Source organism: Thunnus maccoyii, chromosome 18 (genome assembly GCF_910596095.1).
Source record: "Thunnus maccoyii chromosome 18, fThuMac1.1, whole genome shotgun sequence".
NCBI classification, from domain to species: Eukaryota; Metazoa; Chordata; class Actinopteri; order Scombriformes; family Scombridae; genus Thunnus; species Thunnus maccoyii.
In genome coordinates, this window is record NC_056550.1 from 29,267,688 (window position 1) to 29,284,198 (window position 16,511).

Here is a 16,511-nt window from a genome sequence, read left to right on the forward strand (position 1 = left end):
CAACCTAATTACCACAATACCAGACCCCTGGTCTATGGTATTGTGGTGCTAGTGTGCTCTCACACATCTCACACATCTTTGTGCACATGGAAGATGCAACTAAAACAGGGACCCACTCATACAAACATTGCTTGATAGCCACTAATAGTGATCAAAAACTCCACAGGATACCTTTAAATTTTTATTTCATTCTGAAAGTTGGAGCTAGCGAAGATTTTTAGATTTCTTAGATGGTAATAAGGCATCAAAAAGATCTGCTGCTCCCTCATTTGTAAACCATTATTTATTTTGATCTGTACTGAATGTAAAACATATTTGAAAAGTCTTCCTGATATTGACTAAAGATATTGTACCCACATCTCTGTTATCTCGAAAGTCACACACAGAACATTAAATTAGACATTTAAATACAAAAATAAATAATAAAATTGTCTTAAAAAATGAAAAAAAATCATATATTTTGGACATATTGCACGTATACTATACTATACTATACGTGTACTGTATTGTGTATATATACTGAATATATCAGTGTCTAACTGAGGAACAGACATTTTTAATAATTGATAAATTAAGATATTGTACCCACATCTCTGTTATCTCAAAAATCTTTGACCTCTCTATTATTCTGTATTTCTACATCTAAATGCAAACTGTAGACAAACACTTCTTAAGGATCTTTTACTGCACTTTTTGAAAGTATTGTGTGGACATGGCACATTGTGCTGTAAGCTGTTATCATATATCACACATGTAACTGTAGAGAAATTATTTCTTATATTTTCTTCAGATCCTAGACTCATTTTTTTTACTTTATTAAAGAATTAGAAGCACACATACAATTATTAAAAATGTCTGTTACTAAGTTAAATTTGCCACATCTACAGCTGAGGTTGGTCTACCAGGTCTCTGCTGCAGGTTCATATACTGATCTTTGCAGCAAGTGTGAATTGATCCTGTCATACTTCCCTTGGTTTGGCTGATCCAGTCGGATATTTTGCTCCCCACCATCCCAAACCACCCTGACCACCCAATTTTCCTCTAAAATTGTATCCCAACAACAAAACAAGAAAAGCAAAACAATGTGAATAACAAAAAGGCTTGTTTATTTTAAAAAGAAGCGTTTATACTGAACACAACTTTGCAGTAACACTGGTTACAGATGTGTCATGTTCAAATTCTACTGGACACTTTATCTGTGGTAAATATGAGAAGCATGGACACTTTGCATCTGCATCTTCCCCTACACAGCGTCAACACAGTGAAGCAATACTTTATCATACGCCAGATAAGATCGAGCACATGAAAAACTTTCCATTAAAGCAAGACTTGCAAGGGATACGATATATGGTTATATCTGACAAATGATGTAAGCATTCAGAGAGCAATCTTGTGACACTCGCCAGACGCCGTTTTCTGACAGCATGGTGCAGCCCATATCCCCGACAGATCCGTTTGGCTGCCCTTCACCCCATTTGGTGAAGGTCAGACGACGGTTTTTCATATCTGTCTCAAAATGACCCTCTGCTTTTTTATTGTTGACATAGATCCAGACCATTTTGTCCACTTCACCAAACAGCTGAGTCAGTGCGCTGTTCTCCTCCTCGTTCCTGGGCAAAGCCAGCTCTAAGTCTTGTTGGGAGCAGAACTCGATGGCCTGGGAGAAAGACCCTCTCTCCTTGTTTGACACAAAGTATTTCTGACCAACTCTCCGGACAAAGTCGTGCTTTACAGCTGAAAAAAAGAAAACAACATGCCTGATATCAGAAATATATGGAACCCCCCCAAAACATAATATTCTTTTATCTTGTGCACATAACATATGGATATTGCTGGCACAAGTGATCCATTTTGTTTGCTCCAGTAATTATCTTGTGGACACGACATGCAATCTTGTGAGCACAAGATAATAACTTAGAAACCAATACTCTGAAGTTGTGATGAACAAGATAAAACATATCATCTCTCAGGACTTTGGTGGCTCCATAGAAATAAATGAGAGAAGAAATATTGTGTTTTCAACAATCCTAAACTGAATTGTCAATTTGGCCCTCTGGCTCATCAACTCTATTCAGAAAGTCTTTGTTAAAACACACTTAGTTTGACATGTTTGTTCTTCCTCTGACTGAAGATCAATATCATTTCTTTAGCTTCTCAACCGGTTGAAAGAAGGTCATTTGTCCACTTAACCACAAGTTTTTGTTGCTCAAGATAAAAAATGTTTTTTAATATTTGCAATTATTTACATGTTTCTGAATTGCCCCATTGAAAAATAAAGCAGTATATACAAACACAGATACATTAATATTAGTGAAGCCAACTATTGCAACATTTCACTTTCTCAGACAACAAAACGTGATAATCATACATCAGAAATACTTCACTTCCTGTAACACTCACTTGTAGTTCTTGAATATGATACTTACCCGGCTCCAACTTAGAAAAGCTTTTCTTTAAGGCTTCAAGGTCCTGGTCAACAAAGTCAAGTAGATCTGGATCAAACAAATTAAATGCAGTTACTGCCAATAAGTTGGACCTCACATCTGTCACCAGATTGTTACAGATGACAATGACAGACAGTCATTCATTTTTACTGACCATGACAGCAGACCAGAGCTAGTAAACCAATCACACATGGACACAATAGCAGGTACACCTTACAATATAATACAATCCAATACAAAGGCCTTCAATATCTTCTGCCTGTATTAAGTGTACACACTTTTTGTGCAAGATTTGTGTTGAAATTTGAGGTCTGAAATGACTCAACGATCAACAGAAAATTCATTAAAACCCATTTTACATTGATGAATCATTTTGTCATTTATCAAACAAAATCATAACTGGTTAATTCCTTGACGCCAGTGTCTCTGACTGAATAAAGACAATTGAATATTACATTAAGCTGCATTAAGCTGGGGGACTTGCAAGAGACAATTATTAAAAAGAAGAAGATATCCTGACTTTTAGTGCCAATATAGATCAACCTCCAAAAATACTGAAACTCTCACTTCTCACAGTACAACTCAGTGTGTCTTTAATTAGACCCTCTGTGCCTGATCAATGCCCACATCTTTCAAATTCCAAGTCCTCAGTTTGTAACAGGCTCTCTGATAAACATCTGAAATTAGAAACCAAGATAACCCTGATGACATTCGCTGTTATTTTCTCAGACTTTTCAAATCCCCTTTTAAACACATGTAACTGTTTTCACAGACTGTGTAGTACTTATCGTGATGAGGACACTGATCTCCATGTGTAAAATTGGGGGTGTATCCCTATAAATGCATTGTATTTTAATATTTACATACTATGGCCTCAAAATATAACCAAGTTGAAGTAATATCACACAGAAACAACCTAAACAAAAATCAAACAGTCAAGCTTCAGGAAGGTATTGTTGCTGAACTGAATTCGTACATGTGTTTACCTTTCTGTGTGTGTTTGTGTGTTTACACATTATCTGACTAGACTCGTGTGTTCATGCGTTCTGAAATTTGCTTTAGATGTACTATTACTGCATCCTGCATTTTAGGGAAATGACAAACTGTAATTGTTCAGCTGATGAAAATAATTCAGTACAATTTATATATATATTGTTTAAAGTTTAAAAAGTTATATAACCTCGTCCACACATTACAGCAGGTCCATCACGTCCAGGGAATCCACGGGCCCCAGCAGGTCCAGCAGGTCCCCCCCGTCCTTGTTCCACAAAAGAGCAGGGAAAGAGACATAAAACAAGACTCATAATACATAGCAAAGATTATGCTTGTTGTTTATTTGAAAAAAAATCTATGGATGAAAAATTGACATAATTGCAATGCTCAGATGATTAGGGGGGGAAATGACAGTATTTAGCCTGAGCATGGTGCCAGAGGAAAAGCCATGCTGTAACCTGAAGTCATAAGGGTTTATCCTCTGATTAGCATGAATGTATTCAGAGATTTGAATATCAGTCTTCTGTGACAGCTGACACACACACAGAGTGAAGAATAAGGAAGGTGACATGAAAGGATCTGGGGAGGTTTGAGAGAGGTTTCAGGATTGTAGCTAAAAGCAAACTCATCTGTCTGTCCAACTGGTAGGGTTGCCAGATTGTAGAAAACAAATCATTGAAGTGTAGACCTAATGTTGTAAGGAGCATGATAGCAGTGAAGTTGCACCCACACCAGGTTTCCCAGGAGATTTTGTCTCACCTGTTGGACCAGGAGGACCAGGAGGACCAGGAGGACCAGGAGCACCTGGAAGCTGACTGTAGCCAACAGGAGCCATCAGGCAGAAGATGCAGAGCAGGAGACACAGCCTCATCTTGTGAATGCAAAACTTCCACGACTTATTCTGGTTGCAGAAAGCGAGCAAGATTTTCTGATGCAGTGATTAGAAAAACATTACTTAAACATTACTGGTAACCTGTTTGTCTTTGTAATCAGTAATACATCCCACTGGAATCAAAATGTTCTTAAACATATTCTCTGAATACATATTTGAAATATAGTTAAGGATTTTCCTATTTTCAGGCCCCACAAGGAATAGTATTTCATCATAATGTACATCCATTAATTTAAAGTCTATAAATCAAAGGTGTTCTGCTCAGTCTGTAGCAAAGTAAGAATTACCACTTCATTACAAATGATATGACTCTAATAGTTCCAGCTGGTTGTGATACTTCAGGAAAAACTGATGAAATTTTCAGGGCAATTAAAGCATCTCAATAACACTAAATCTAGTACCAAAACGTAATAAACAGAAAGGAACTCACCGTATAAACCAGGAGTGATCTGCAGGATATTCCACTTTTTTACTGCCTCCAAAGAAAAATGACCAAGAATGTGTTTCGAGCTTATGTGTGAGAAACTTAGTCCAGAGTGAACAACGGATGTTGTGGTTTATGTTGATGATATCATGTGGTATATGATACAGAAGATAGAAGAAAAGCTGAGTCTTAGAGCCCCCTTCAAGTTTAACCAGCAGTTCTGTGAGACTGCAGAGCTTATTGTGGAAGGATTTCCTTTCAAATGAACTCACAAACAATATTTCTCTATAATTAAATAAATAATAAATTACAAGTACGTTTACACACTGCACAGTACATCAGGGGCGCCGGATTCATTACAGAAGTGCGGGGGCCAAAAAGTTTCTGTGTGTGTGTTTCACGGACACAGACGCACTCCACATGTGCGCACTAATAAACATGGTTGCAACTTGATAACTTTCCAGAGTTGTGAATATTACTGCTGTGCAGTGTTTTTCTGATCAGTCTTTAAACCCAATAATCTGTTACTCTAACCTGCTGCTGGATCATATTTCATCGTCTCACCGACACTTTAAACAACACGCCTGCACCAACGCAGCCCCTTATTGTTTTACACAGGACTGCTTTTTCACCATGAGGGCTTCTTTATTACAAACAATGCCGCCATACAAACCTGGAATCTGTGTAACAGCTGATCTCTTTATATAAAGTCAATGGTGTGGATTAGTAGCAGAACACTGAACATTAATTACCGTCAGATCCTGACTGATCCTTTTAATGAAGTTACCGTTGTTGTGCCACGTGCGTAAATGCGCACATCACTCTGTCAATTTAAAGATGCACTTATCGTTTCTGCTGCTGTGGGATGCTGCAGGTGTTTAATAAAGTCAAAGGAAAGAATCTGATGCACAGCAGCTGTGAGCAACAAACAGAACATCAGTACTGTAATAAATCTGAGTTCAGACAGAAACCAGAACTTATATGGGATAAATGACAGAGACCTCAGAATAATCGACACCAGACCATCAGAGTATCAAGAAAAATAGAAATCTTTATTAAGTAAACACCAATAAAAAGAAGGGGCTTCGGAGTTTCACTAAATAGGATAGTTATGCCACTTGAGGGGGAGTCAGGGCTGGCCACACTATAAAATTTCACACCACCATCCAAAGATGCAAGACACTACAAGGATAAGAGCACATCACCACAACTTCAGGAAATGCCTGGGAGCACACCACACTGCACACAGTGGAGTCGCACGTCTACTTTAAGAAAGAGGGTGGGGCCAATACAAGACCTCCCCCCACCCGGGACCCAACTCAATCCCACCCAGCCTCTCTCCTGTCCCCACAGCAATAAAATACAACAACAAATACACAATACATACAAGTTAAAATATATACTAAACTTGCGTGGTCGACGTAATTCTTAAGCAGTCTCCTTGAGACTCCAGCTGTCTGTGATGTTTTGGGGAGGGCAGAAACCTCTCTGATAGAGGGTATATCAGCATTGCCATGGTTACCAAGGTCAGAGGAGGCTTTCCTTGACAACACAGATAAGTGGATGACACAGACTTAGTATTTGTAGAAATAAGTTGGGGTGCTATAATTGGGAGTCAATTGGAGCCAGGGATTTCTTGGAGCCAGCATCCAGCAGCTGTTGGTGGTATTGCTCTTTAAGGTGCTTCCGCATTGACTTCAGCCTCAAGCCTGGTAGTTGCCACTTACACAACCCAGTCCTTCCACTGGTTTCACGTTATTCTACTGACTTGGTGACAGTTGGTGGCAGCAGTAATGCACAAAGTAGTGCAGCAGTGTGTCAACAAAGATCTTTACAAGAAAACTACACAGGGTATCTTTAACTGTACAGTCCTCCCTCATGTCGAATGTGGCGACAGTGTGGTTTGAATCGCTAATGATAGGCTACATACAACGATAAGCGTGCTTGTTGAAAAATGGAAAATAAAAACGTCTTGCATTCATGTATGTCAGCCACTGTCAAATCAGTAGCGCATCACAGAACATGATTTCAGTAGAAGGTGCTGTTAAACAACCTCTTTCCAAAAAAACGTTTGAGTTTATTAAACGCCTGCAGCGATCCCACTGCAGCAGAAACGAGAAGTGCGTCTCCCTGTTCAGAGACACTCTGTGGGCATTTACTCAAGAGGCACAGCAGCAGCTCAACTTCATTGATTATTTAAATCTCCCGACACGATCGATCAGGATCTAATGTTATAATTGATGTTCTGTGTTCGTCTACACATCTGAAAGGTCACACACACACACACACACAGTCCGCATTCATACAATGAAATTGTTTGGAGTAAAGCAGCCGTCCTCCTGATAAATCCTGAGCTCCATGAGAGCTGTCTAAACATATTTCAGAAGCTGAGAGTTTAATTCTGTTTCCTCTGGAGAGTTTCCTCTGTCCTGTCAAGTTGATCGTTTTTAGACAAATCTAACCGACATGTGCAGGTCCTTCAGGCTGCAGGGAGCTGTCTACTGCCGCCGCTCTGCCTCCCAGCGGAGAGAGAGCTGAAGATCTAATCTATCATTGGACCAACTCAGTGTTAATATTGCACTCTGGTTGTTGATTGGTTAGGGAGGAGCGTCATTTTACGTGTCTTGGCCAATCATAGATAAGCATTCCGTCCACCACTTCACACACACACACACACACACACTGCTCTTTCTCCTCCCGTCCTGCAGGTGTCTCTGTTCAAGTATTTTAAACAGAATTTTAATAATGGATTTTTTTCCAAAGAAGAGAGAAAAATATTTTATAAATAGTACTGAGATTTGGTAATGGTTTATTTCAACCAAATATTCTTTTTTATATTTTGATCTCCCTCTGCCTCCTCTGGAATATATACTATATGAATGTAAGAAATATTCCTGTTTAAATCATTTTCTTTATTTATGGATGATGAGACTTTGGAATTGTAATGTTCCATTTTCTTCAAAAATACAAAAAAATATAGATTTTTATTTGTAAATTTACATTTGTGAAAGAGATATTTTACCATAATATTACTCAGATTTATTCCTCATGGAAAATATATAAACTTTATAATTATATACTGTACATTGGAACCAAGCTCAATATTTGTAAAGGAGACTTTTCGTCTGATTTAATAACTTTAATATTTTTGTAAAGCAGATGTGCATCATCAAAATGAAAGAGATTTTGAAATTACAGTTACTGAAAAAACTCAGTTTTGTTTTTAAACTTCTTTTGAATTGATTGAAAAGAAATGTATTTTACCTCATTAGATATGATAAAACCGCTTTTTATATTGTCATTCATATGTGATATTACACATTATTGTATTATTATTGTATAATTGAAGACAAACAAATCATCATTTGTACATGATTAAAATACTACAGTTATTCCAAATGTGGATGTTTTGGGGAGAGAAGCTAAATGTGTCCATTTATCTCGACATATATGTTGCCGTAACATAGGATCAAAACCATATTTAATAAAAATACTGTGTTGTAATGTTGTAATGTTTTACAGCGTCCTGGCTGCCGGTGTTACACCGTATTTGGTTACCCATCAGATTCTGTGACCTGCGGTGTTGGAAGAAATATTCAGACCCTTTACTTAAGTAAAAGTATCTGATATATTAAATAAATTTAACAAAGTACATCATTAATACTGATGAGTCAGTGCATAAGCAGCATTTTAATATATCAGTCACAGTCCGATTTCCTGGAAAATTAGTACTTTCACCTCAGTATTTTAAGTAAATTTAGCTGGTAATACTTCGAGTTTTACTTGTAACGAAGTATTTTGACATTGTGGCATCGATAAGCTACTTTTACTTAAGTAAAGGATCTGATTACTTCTTCCAACAGTGCAGGTCACAGAATCTGATGGGTCACCAAATACGGTGTAACACCGGCTAGCTCGCAGCGCTAGGTGTTAGCCCGGCGCCAGCAGCTGTCCTCGGTGTGATTAGCAAAGACGCACCGGCTCGGCTCGTCCCTCCTCCCGGTGCTGTTCGGACGGATCTGACTGCTGAGACTCCCGCAGACACGGACGCGGCGCATAGAAGCGACACACAGTACAGACGTCCGATTACCCAACAACTGAAGATGATTAAGCTCTTTTCCCTGAAGCAGCAGAAGAAAGACGAGGAATCTGCTGGAGGAAACAGGAGCGGATCCGGGGGGAAGAAAGCCAGCGCGGCCCAGCTGCGGATACAGAAAGGTAGGCTGGAGAGCCCCGCGGACACTCGGTTAGCTGCCCTGACTGCTCACCAATAAACCCCAGAGGGACACGACCCCCTCTTAGTTCCCAGGACACATTAACACAGGCTGTAAAATTATTATTATCATTATTATAACTCTCAGGCTAACAGCTAGCATGCTAACTGCTCAGCTAACGGCTAGCTTGTGCTATATTTGAAAACAAAACGCAGACAGCCATCAGACGCATGTTAGCCCGCAGCTAACACCAAACAACACAAAACACGGGACACAATCTGCTGCTAACTGCTCTCTCACCAACAGTCAACAACAGCCAGACATCATATCGTTATTTAGGATGGTTTATAGCGGAGCTAGCTATCAGCAGGTAGCTGCCAGCTAACTTGCTGTGTCAGCTTTCTGCTTAATTGTCTACAGGATGACAAACTTCTTCTCCACATCTGGACAGATTTTAGTGACGATAAAATGTCTAAATGTACAGCTTTGGTGCAAAATAACTGATATCTGAGTGATTTCTCAGTGAGTTATAACTGAAGACAAAAAAACTGAGATGTATCAGCTGATCAGAAGCAAACTGCAGACAGATCTGACAGGTGGAGGTGAAACAGTGACAGAGACTGTTGTCAGCAGGTTATTTGTTTGTTTGTCTCTCACAACAGGGAGACACCGATCAATCATTATTGGCACCCAGAGGTGGAAGAAGTACTCAGTAAAAGTACCAACACAGTAATGTAAAGATACTCCTTTACAAATAAAAGTCCTCCATGAAAAATCCTACTACAGTAAAAGTACATAAGTATTATGAGCTTGATGTAGTTAAAGTATTGCAGTAAAAGTACATAAGTATTATGAGCTTGATGTAGTTAAAGTATTGCAGTAAAAGTACATAAGTATTATGAGCTTGATGTAGTTAAAGTATTGCAGTAAAAGTACATAAGTATTATGAGCTTGATGTAGTTAAAGTATTGCAGTAAAAGTACATAAGTATTATGAGCTTGATGTAGTTAAAGTATTGCAGTAAAAGTACATAAGTATTATGAGCTTGATGTAGTTAAAGTATTGCAGTAAAAGTACATAAGTATTATGAGCTTGATGTAGTTAAAGTATTGCAGTAAAAGTACATAAGTATTATGAGCTTGATGTAGTTAAAGTATTGCAGTAAAAGTACATAAGTATTATGAGCTTGATGTAGTTAAAGTATTGCAGTAAAAGTAGTGGTTTGGTCCCTCTGACTGATATATTATTATATATGACATCATTAGATTATTAATAGTGAAGCATCAGTGTTAGAGCAGCATGTTACTGTTGTAGCTGCTGGAGGTGGAGCTAGTTTACACTACTTTATATACAGTTAGCTAGTTTAGTCCAGTGGTTCCCAACCTAGGGGTCGGGCCCCTCCAAAGGGTCAGCAGATAAATCTGAGGGGTGGTGAGATGATTAATGGGAGAGGAAAGAAGAAAAAACAAAGTTCTGATACACAAATCTGTTTTCAGTTTTTGGCCTTTTTCTCTAATCTTTGATTTTTGCTGAAATATTGGATCATTTGAACATTTATTGAAATGAAAGCATGTGAGAAGTTTAGAGGGAAAAATCACTATTTGGTGGAGCTGTTAACAACTCATAGACATGTGAAATGTGACCCCGACTACACACTGCTTTTTGTAAGACGTCAAAAGCCAAAAAGGTTGGAAACCACTGGTTTCATCTTTAACAATGTGTTGTATTTTAAAAGCTTGTTATATTATCCATTGTGTCAAATCTTCATCTGAAAAGTAACTAAAGCTGTCAAATAAATGTAGTGGAGTAGAAAGTACAATATTTCCCTCTGAAATGTAGAAAGTAGCATCACATGGAAATACTCAAGTAAAGTACAAGTACCTCTAAACTGTACTTAAGCATAATACTACAGTAAATGTACTTAGTTACTTTCCACCACTGTTGGCACCAATATTAAGCTCATTATTATAAACAGTGAATATATAAAATCTTCGGGTCTGTTTTGTGAGATCAACTGAGAGAAAGAAAACAAACGATCACAGTGAGACACTCCGGTCGCCTTCCTGAGTTCAGTTAACTGAGGTTGAACTAAACATATCTGAGATCTGCTCTGTCGAGAAGAGAAGTGATAAACTGAGGCAGCTATAAATAAAAACGATAGAATCTAGTTCTCGTCTTGTTTCTGCTTTTTCGTACAGAACACAGTGAGGTGTTCGGTATTTATCGCCTGTAAAGATAAACTGCAGCGAGCAGTGTGAGAATAAAGACGTCAGACGTGATGGTTGCATGTAGAGCTGCAACTAACGGATCAGTGTTTCCCAAAGACGACGTCATCAAGTGTCTCGTTTTGTCCACGAAGATCTTCAGTTTACTGTCACAGAGATATTCACATTTAACAAGCTGCAATCAGAGAATTTGGACTTTTTCTTCTTAAAAAAAAATGACTCAAAATGATTAATTGATTATCAAAATAGTTGGCAATTAAGTAATAGTTGGCATCTAATCGATTCATTGACTAATCATTGCAGCTCTAGTTCTGCACTCTAACGCAGGAAACTCACTTTTATCTCTACTTTCTGTTCCAGTTGCTTCACATGCTGATTAAAAGTCAGACTGCTGTTAAACCAAAGTCACAGATGTTCAGTTTCAGAGCTGCGGGAGCGACGCGTCACAGAAGTCACGGTTCAGATCGTATCACCGGTTTGAGACACAGATCGGATCAGAGATCAATCTGACTTTCCATTTATTCAGTAAAACACTCAAAGCAAAGAACTTCTGCCGGTGATCTTAAATGAAAACAACACTCAAGATGTCCAATGTTCAAATAAAATCTTTGTTGTTAAATTAAAGTACAGTATGAGGCCTGATGCCTTCTTCCTTTAAACAAGGTAGTGAATGAAACAAACCACTAACATCAGTTAGACAGCTGATCAGCTGCAGCACGTTAAACATCATGTTAACGAACCTGCAGACGTCACTTCAGACTCGTTAGCTGCTGGTTAGCTCGTTAGCTGCTGGTTAGCTCGTTAGCTACTGGTTAGCTCGTTAGCTGCTGCTTAGCTCGTTTCTCTGCAGAATCCTCGTTAGCGACGTGCTGTCTGTCTGTGACTTATAGCCACAGCAGTTTGTTTACTTTGTCTCCAACGAGACGTTAAAATTTGCAGTTAATCTGCGGTTCACATGCGTGCTGAACCGTGGGGGGGGGGATCAATACGATCACCGATCAACTACGATCCATTACATCACTGTTCATCTGGGTTCTGGAGGATAAAACTCATTTTATCAGCGTTCATACTACAGGTTGATGATCTGCAGCACAACAAGCTGCACATGCTCAGTAGCGTCTGTCGTACACAGAACTGCTCTCCAGAGACTGAAAACGTGATGCTGTTACAAACTAACGAGACCAAACTCTTGATGATGAAGGATCATGTGACCCAGAGCAGCGCTGAGACTCACTGACGGGTTTTTAATCAGATTTATCAGCTTTGATACAAACACAGTACCTGTCAGTAGATCAGTTGATTGTTGGTTTGGATCCAAACATGAAGACAAATATAGAAAATCATCAGAATGATCCTTTAAGGTCAGCAGGACCACAAGTCAGCCGCTACTGAAGAATCAAATGTTTTACCAGATGACTTTCAGAGCTGCGACTGTTTTATAATCAACATTTTCTGCTGACAGCTTCTCACATGTGAAGATTTGAAGCTTTTCTGTGACATTAAACTGAAGAATCTTCAGATTTCTGACTGTTGATGAGACAAAACAAGACGTCACCTTCAGCTTTAAGAAGCATTTTAACCATTTTCTGACATTTCACAGACAAAATGATTAACGGAGTAAATAAATCTGCAGAATCATCAATATTGACGATAATCATTTAGTCTGTTTTTTTAATACAGGAAGTGAATTTCTAACCCCAGCTGTAGTTGAGACTGACCTCAGATCAGCTGGTGTCGCCTCGTCTGCGTCTGTTCAGCTCAGATAAAGATGACAGCTGATGATGATGATAAACTCTCTCGCTGTCACGACTTTAAAAGTGTTTTTAAAGCTGTTGGATTTGTGATGTTGACAGGAAGTCAGCTGATCCGTGTGAAGCGTCTCTAACTGTGTGTTTGTGTGTTTGTGTGTCAGACATCAATGAGTTGAACCTGCCAAAGACGTGTGAGATCAACTTCCCCGATGACGATGACCTCCTCAACTTCAGACTCATCATCTCACCAGACGAGGTGCGTGTGTGTGTGTGTGTGTGTGTGTGTGTGCGTGTGTGTGTGTGTGTGTGCGTGTGTGTGTGTGCGTGCGCGTGCGTGCGTGCGTGCGTGCGTGCGTGTGCGTGCGTGCGTGTGTGTGTGTGTGTGCGCGCGTGCGTGTGTTCACTTCCTGTCTAGGAAACAGTTTTCCCTCATGTTTTTGGAATCAGAGTCACTTTCAGTATTTGTAACCAGTCAAGCTGCTACTTGTGTGACGTATTTCTGTTTACTGTCACCGTGGCAACAGTCACATGACCACAGTAGTGCGAGTTAGACATTAGTGCGATTATTGTGAAGGTGACAACTTGCTCTTAATAATCCTGTTTACATGTGTGATGAAGTTAGTTAGATTATCTAGAGAGAGTTGTAGAGTTGTGTAGCTTCGTTTACTTCCTGTTGTCAGGAAGAAAACAACAACAACATTATTTCAAAGGTTTCTGTCTGATAACTTGTTGAAGGATGTAACACATGTCTCTAAATCTGTGATAATGGATGTGATATTTAATATTTATCTTGACAGTGTCAGATGTTAATCTAATCTGTCACATGAAGAAGAAGAGTTAAATATTTATCATGTGACCGTCTGTTATTAAAAATAATAATCTGCAGGTCTTGAAATCTTAAGAAGCATCGAATTAAGTTTCCTCCAAAAAGGTTTTAAAGGTATAAAAAAAAAAAAGTCTGAACGTTTCCACCGCAGGAACTTTCCCGCCCCGACGACTTCCCAACAGTACAGGAGGTTTGGGGGGCGGGGTTTGTAGGGAAGACCGTCGTCACCGATTGGTCAAACACAGACGACACAGCTGCGCTCCGGTGTCGCTTTGGGACGAGAGGAAGACGTTTCACTGCGTTTGTTAACGTTCAAAGTAAAGTTTGGTTTTGTTTTCGGCTTCAAGACTCGTTTTAAAAGAGAGAGAGAGAAAGAGAGAGAGAAAGAAAGACAGAGAGAGAGAGAAAGAAAGAGAGAGCAGCGTTTTATTTATAGAACACATTTCAAAACAAAAGAAATACGATCAAATGAAAACATAGACATGGTTATGAGGATCATTTAATAAAAGTATAGAATAAAATAAATAAAACACAACAACACTGCACAGAGAACAAATAATAACATCACATGACCATCATGTCTTCATGATGACGTTTAAAAGGCTGAAGAAGTTTGAAACATGTTGATGGAGGGAGAGGATCTAATAATGAGACAAACTGGATCTCTAGACTTTAACTGGGAGGCTGGAATGAGGAGCTGTGATTGGTCAGAGAGTGAATGAAGAGGGAGCGGCGGTAGCGAGAACAAAGCTGATTGTTTCATGTCGTTTTGTTTTACAGCCAAAATAAAAGCATCAAACATTTAGCAGGTGATTTAGTGGAGACGCTCGCTGCTCTTCTGCTTTTCATACTTTCATCACATCCAACAAAGAACAACAGAAGAAACTCCTCGTGGGTCTGATCTGCAGGATCCACCTGGTTCCTCACATGGAAACACAAACAGAGACTTTTAAGCTCCTTTTTCAACTCAAAGTTCCAGGAACTTTAGAACCAGAGGAACCAAAGTCAGGAACTAAAAGTCTCTGTTTATGTTTCCATCTCATGTGAAGAACCAGCTAGATCCTGCAGATCAGTACTGATGTGTTAAATACCTCACACAGCCCCAACTGCAAAACAATCAAGATATTTTTGTCATCTAAACATTTTTACTACATTGGAATAGAAACTGAGAATTGATGAGCAGAATTGGAATCAATAAAATTAATTATGAGAAATGTTCATGTTACAGTTAAATCACCTGCAGAGCACTAAACTGGTGTAACAGCTACACCAGTCTAAACTACTTTATGTCCTTTGAGGAACTTTGTGCAGACATTAATTCATCACTGTGTGCAGCTATGATACATATAATTCATAACTAATTCACATACAGATTAAATGCAGCAGCGTCGGTCGGGACGTCGCACTCTGGCCCGTCAGGATCAGATCATTTAGATTTTTAAAAATGAGGGATATAAGTGTGGTGTGCTTTTATTGTGAAAGTTTGATTGACATTAGTTTTCTGCAGGGTGAGACATGTCTGTCTCGTTCACACCTGAGTCATCAAAATGATGCAAGTTTTGGGTCCATTCACTTGTATTTCAATTAGTAAACAAAACTCTTGATGAGTTTGTGTGTAAAACAAATTAACTTTCTAATTTTCATCAAGTCTATTTTTAGAAAAGTAAAAAGACGTTTAACCCACATGACCTGGTCAAAGTGTGATTGACATGTGTACTGTCAGGTGTGTAGAGACAATAAGTAACTGATACTCATATATTTGAATGGAGAGTGTGAGTGAACCGCTAGGTGCTAATAAAGGAAAAACTGCAGTACAGAGCTACAAACTTTAGTTTTGATTTTATTTTTCTTCAGCACTTTATCACTAAACTGTCACCCTCACTGCATTTCTCCCCTCATAGGTCATCCTCACTACTGAATTATACATATAAGACCTATAATTATTGTAAAATAAATGATAATAACACCAAACTTCATATAAAGTTTGTATATAATGTACTGTATGTATATAGGCCTTTAGAGCTGCGTTCAACCCCCACACCAGTGACGACTGGTGACTCAAAACATTGTGGAGGACAAACCGCATCAAACTATATCATTGTCCCACCTGATGACATCAGAGGGGGGGGGGGAATTTTATATGTCAGTAAAACAATTTGTTTTTAAAAACAGAAACCCCTGAGTGGTGTAAAGGCTGCTTCTTTAAAGACATTTAACATCTACATGTTGTTTCTAAACAAAGAAGAGCTCATTGTAGCCGTGGACTGGTTCACATGTGTCATTTCACCAATAAAGTGAAATTTAAATGTATAATATTGTTCTATTGTGACAACAGATTAATGTTCTCATCAGAAACAGACAACATGTCACATGACTAACACGTGTTTCCTGTATTTTCTTAGTATACAGAAATATATAAAGTAGCACAAAGCTTATAATGTGATCCAGGAACAGATCAGTGGTGAACACTAGAAACATTCACTGATCTGAAAGTATTAATATTATTAATATCTGATGTGTGTGAGCATGTTTAGAGGTCTGATGTCTCGTAATAATAAAGAAACAAACACACAGAATATAATAGTATTTAATAATAACACTACAGTACAGTCAGTGATGGGCAAACAGCGGCCCGTGGGCCAAACCTGGCCCTCCAGTAAACCTATTTGGGCCCTGAAGAAAGCTGAAGTGTTCACAATCAGAGTTCACAATCACATCAGCTGAGTAGAGAGTGAATGTGCA

General features: G+C 38.7%; 2 protein-coding genes across 3 annotated transcripts in view; one reads left to right on the plus strand and one right to left on the minus strand.

The window, feature by feature from the left end:
- Positions 1 to 1,085: 1,085 nt before the first annotated feature.
- Positions 1,086 to 5,053, minus strand: LOC121884946 (mannose-binding protein C-like). Of its 2 annotated transcripts, none has more exons than XM_042394074.1 (5): positions 4,760 to 5,053; positions 4,197 to 4,338; positions 3,625 to 3,702; positions 2,427 to 2,492; positions 1,086 to 1,734 (listed from the first exon to the last, which is right to left on the minus strand). In XM_042394074.1, the coding sequence occupies exons 2-5, from the start codon at positions 4,306 to 4,308 to the stop codon at positions 1,352 to 1,354; spliced, it is 639 nt and encodes a 212-aa protein (XP_042250008.1). In that variant the 5' UTR covers positions 4,309 to 4,338; positions 4,760 to 5,053; the 3' UTR covers positions 1,086 to 1,351. The 2 variants fall into 2 exon arrangements, with proteins under 2 accessions (XP_042250008.1, XP_042250009.1); XM_042394075.1 differs by having other exon boundaries at positions 4,197 to 4,365.
- Positions 5,054 to 8,666: 3,613 nt separating this feature from the next.
- ube2m (ubiquitin conjugating enzyme E2 M) overlaps positions 8,667 to 16,511 on the plus strand; it is a 15,282-nt gene continuing 7,437 nt past the window's right edge. The window contains exons 1-2 of the mRNA XM_042394078.1: positions 8,667 to 8,971; positions 13,105 to 13,199. Coding sequence (XP_042250012.1) covers positions 8,857 to 8,971; positions 13,105 to 13,199 — 210 coding nt within the window. The 5' untranslated portion in view covers positions 8,667 to 8,856. The remainder of the gene's footprint in view (positions 8,972 to 13,104; positions 13,200 to 16,511) is intronic.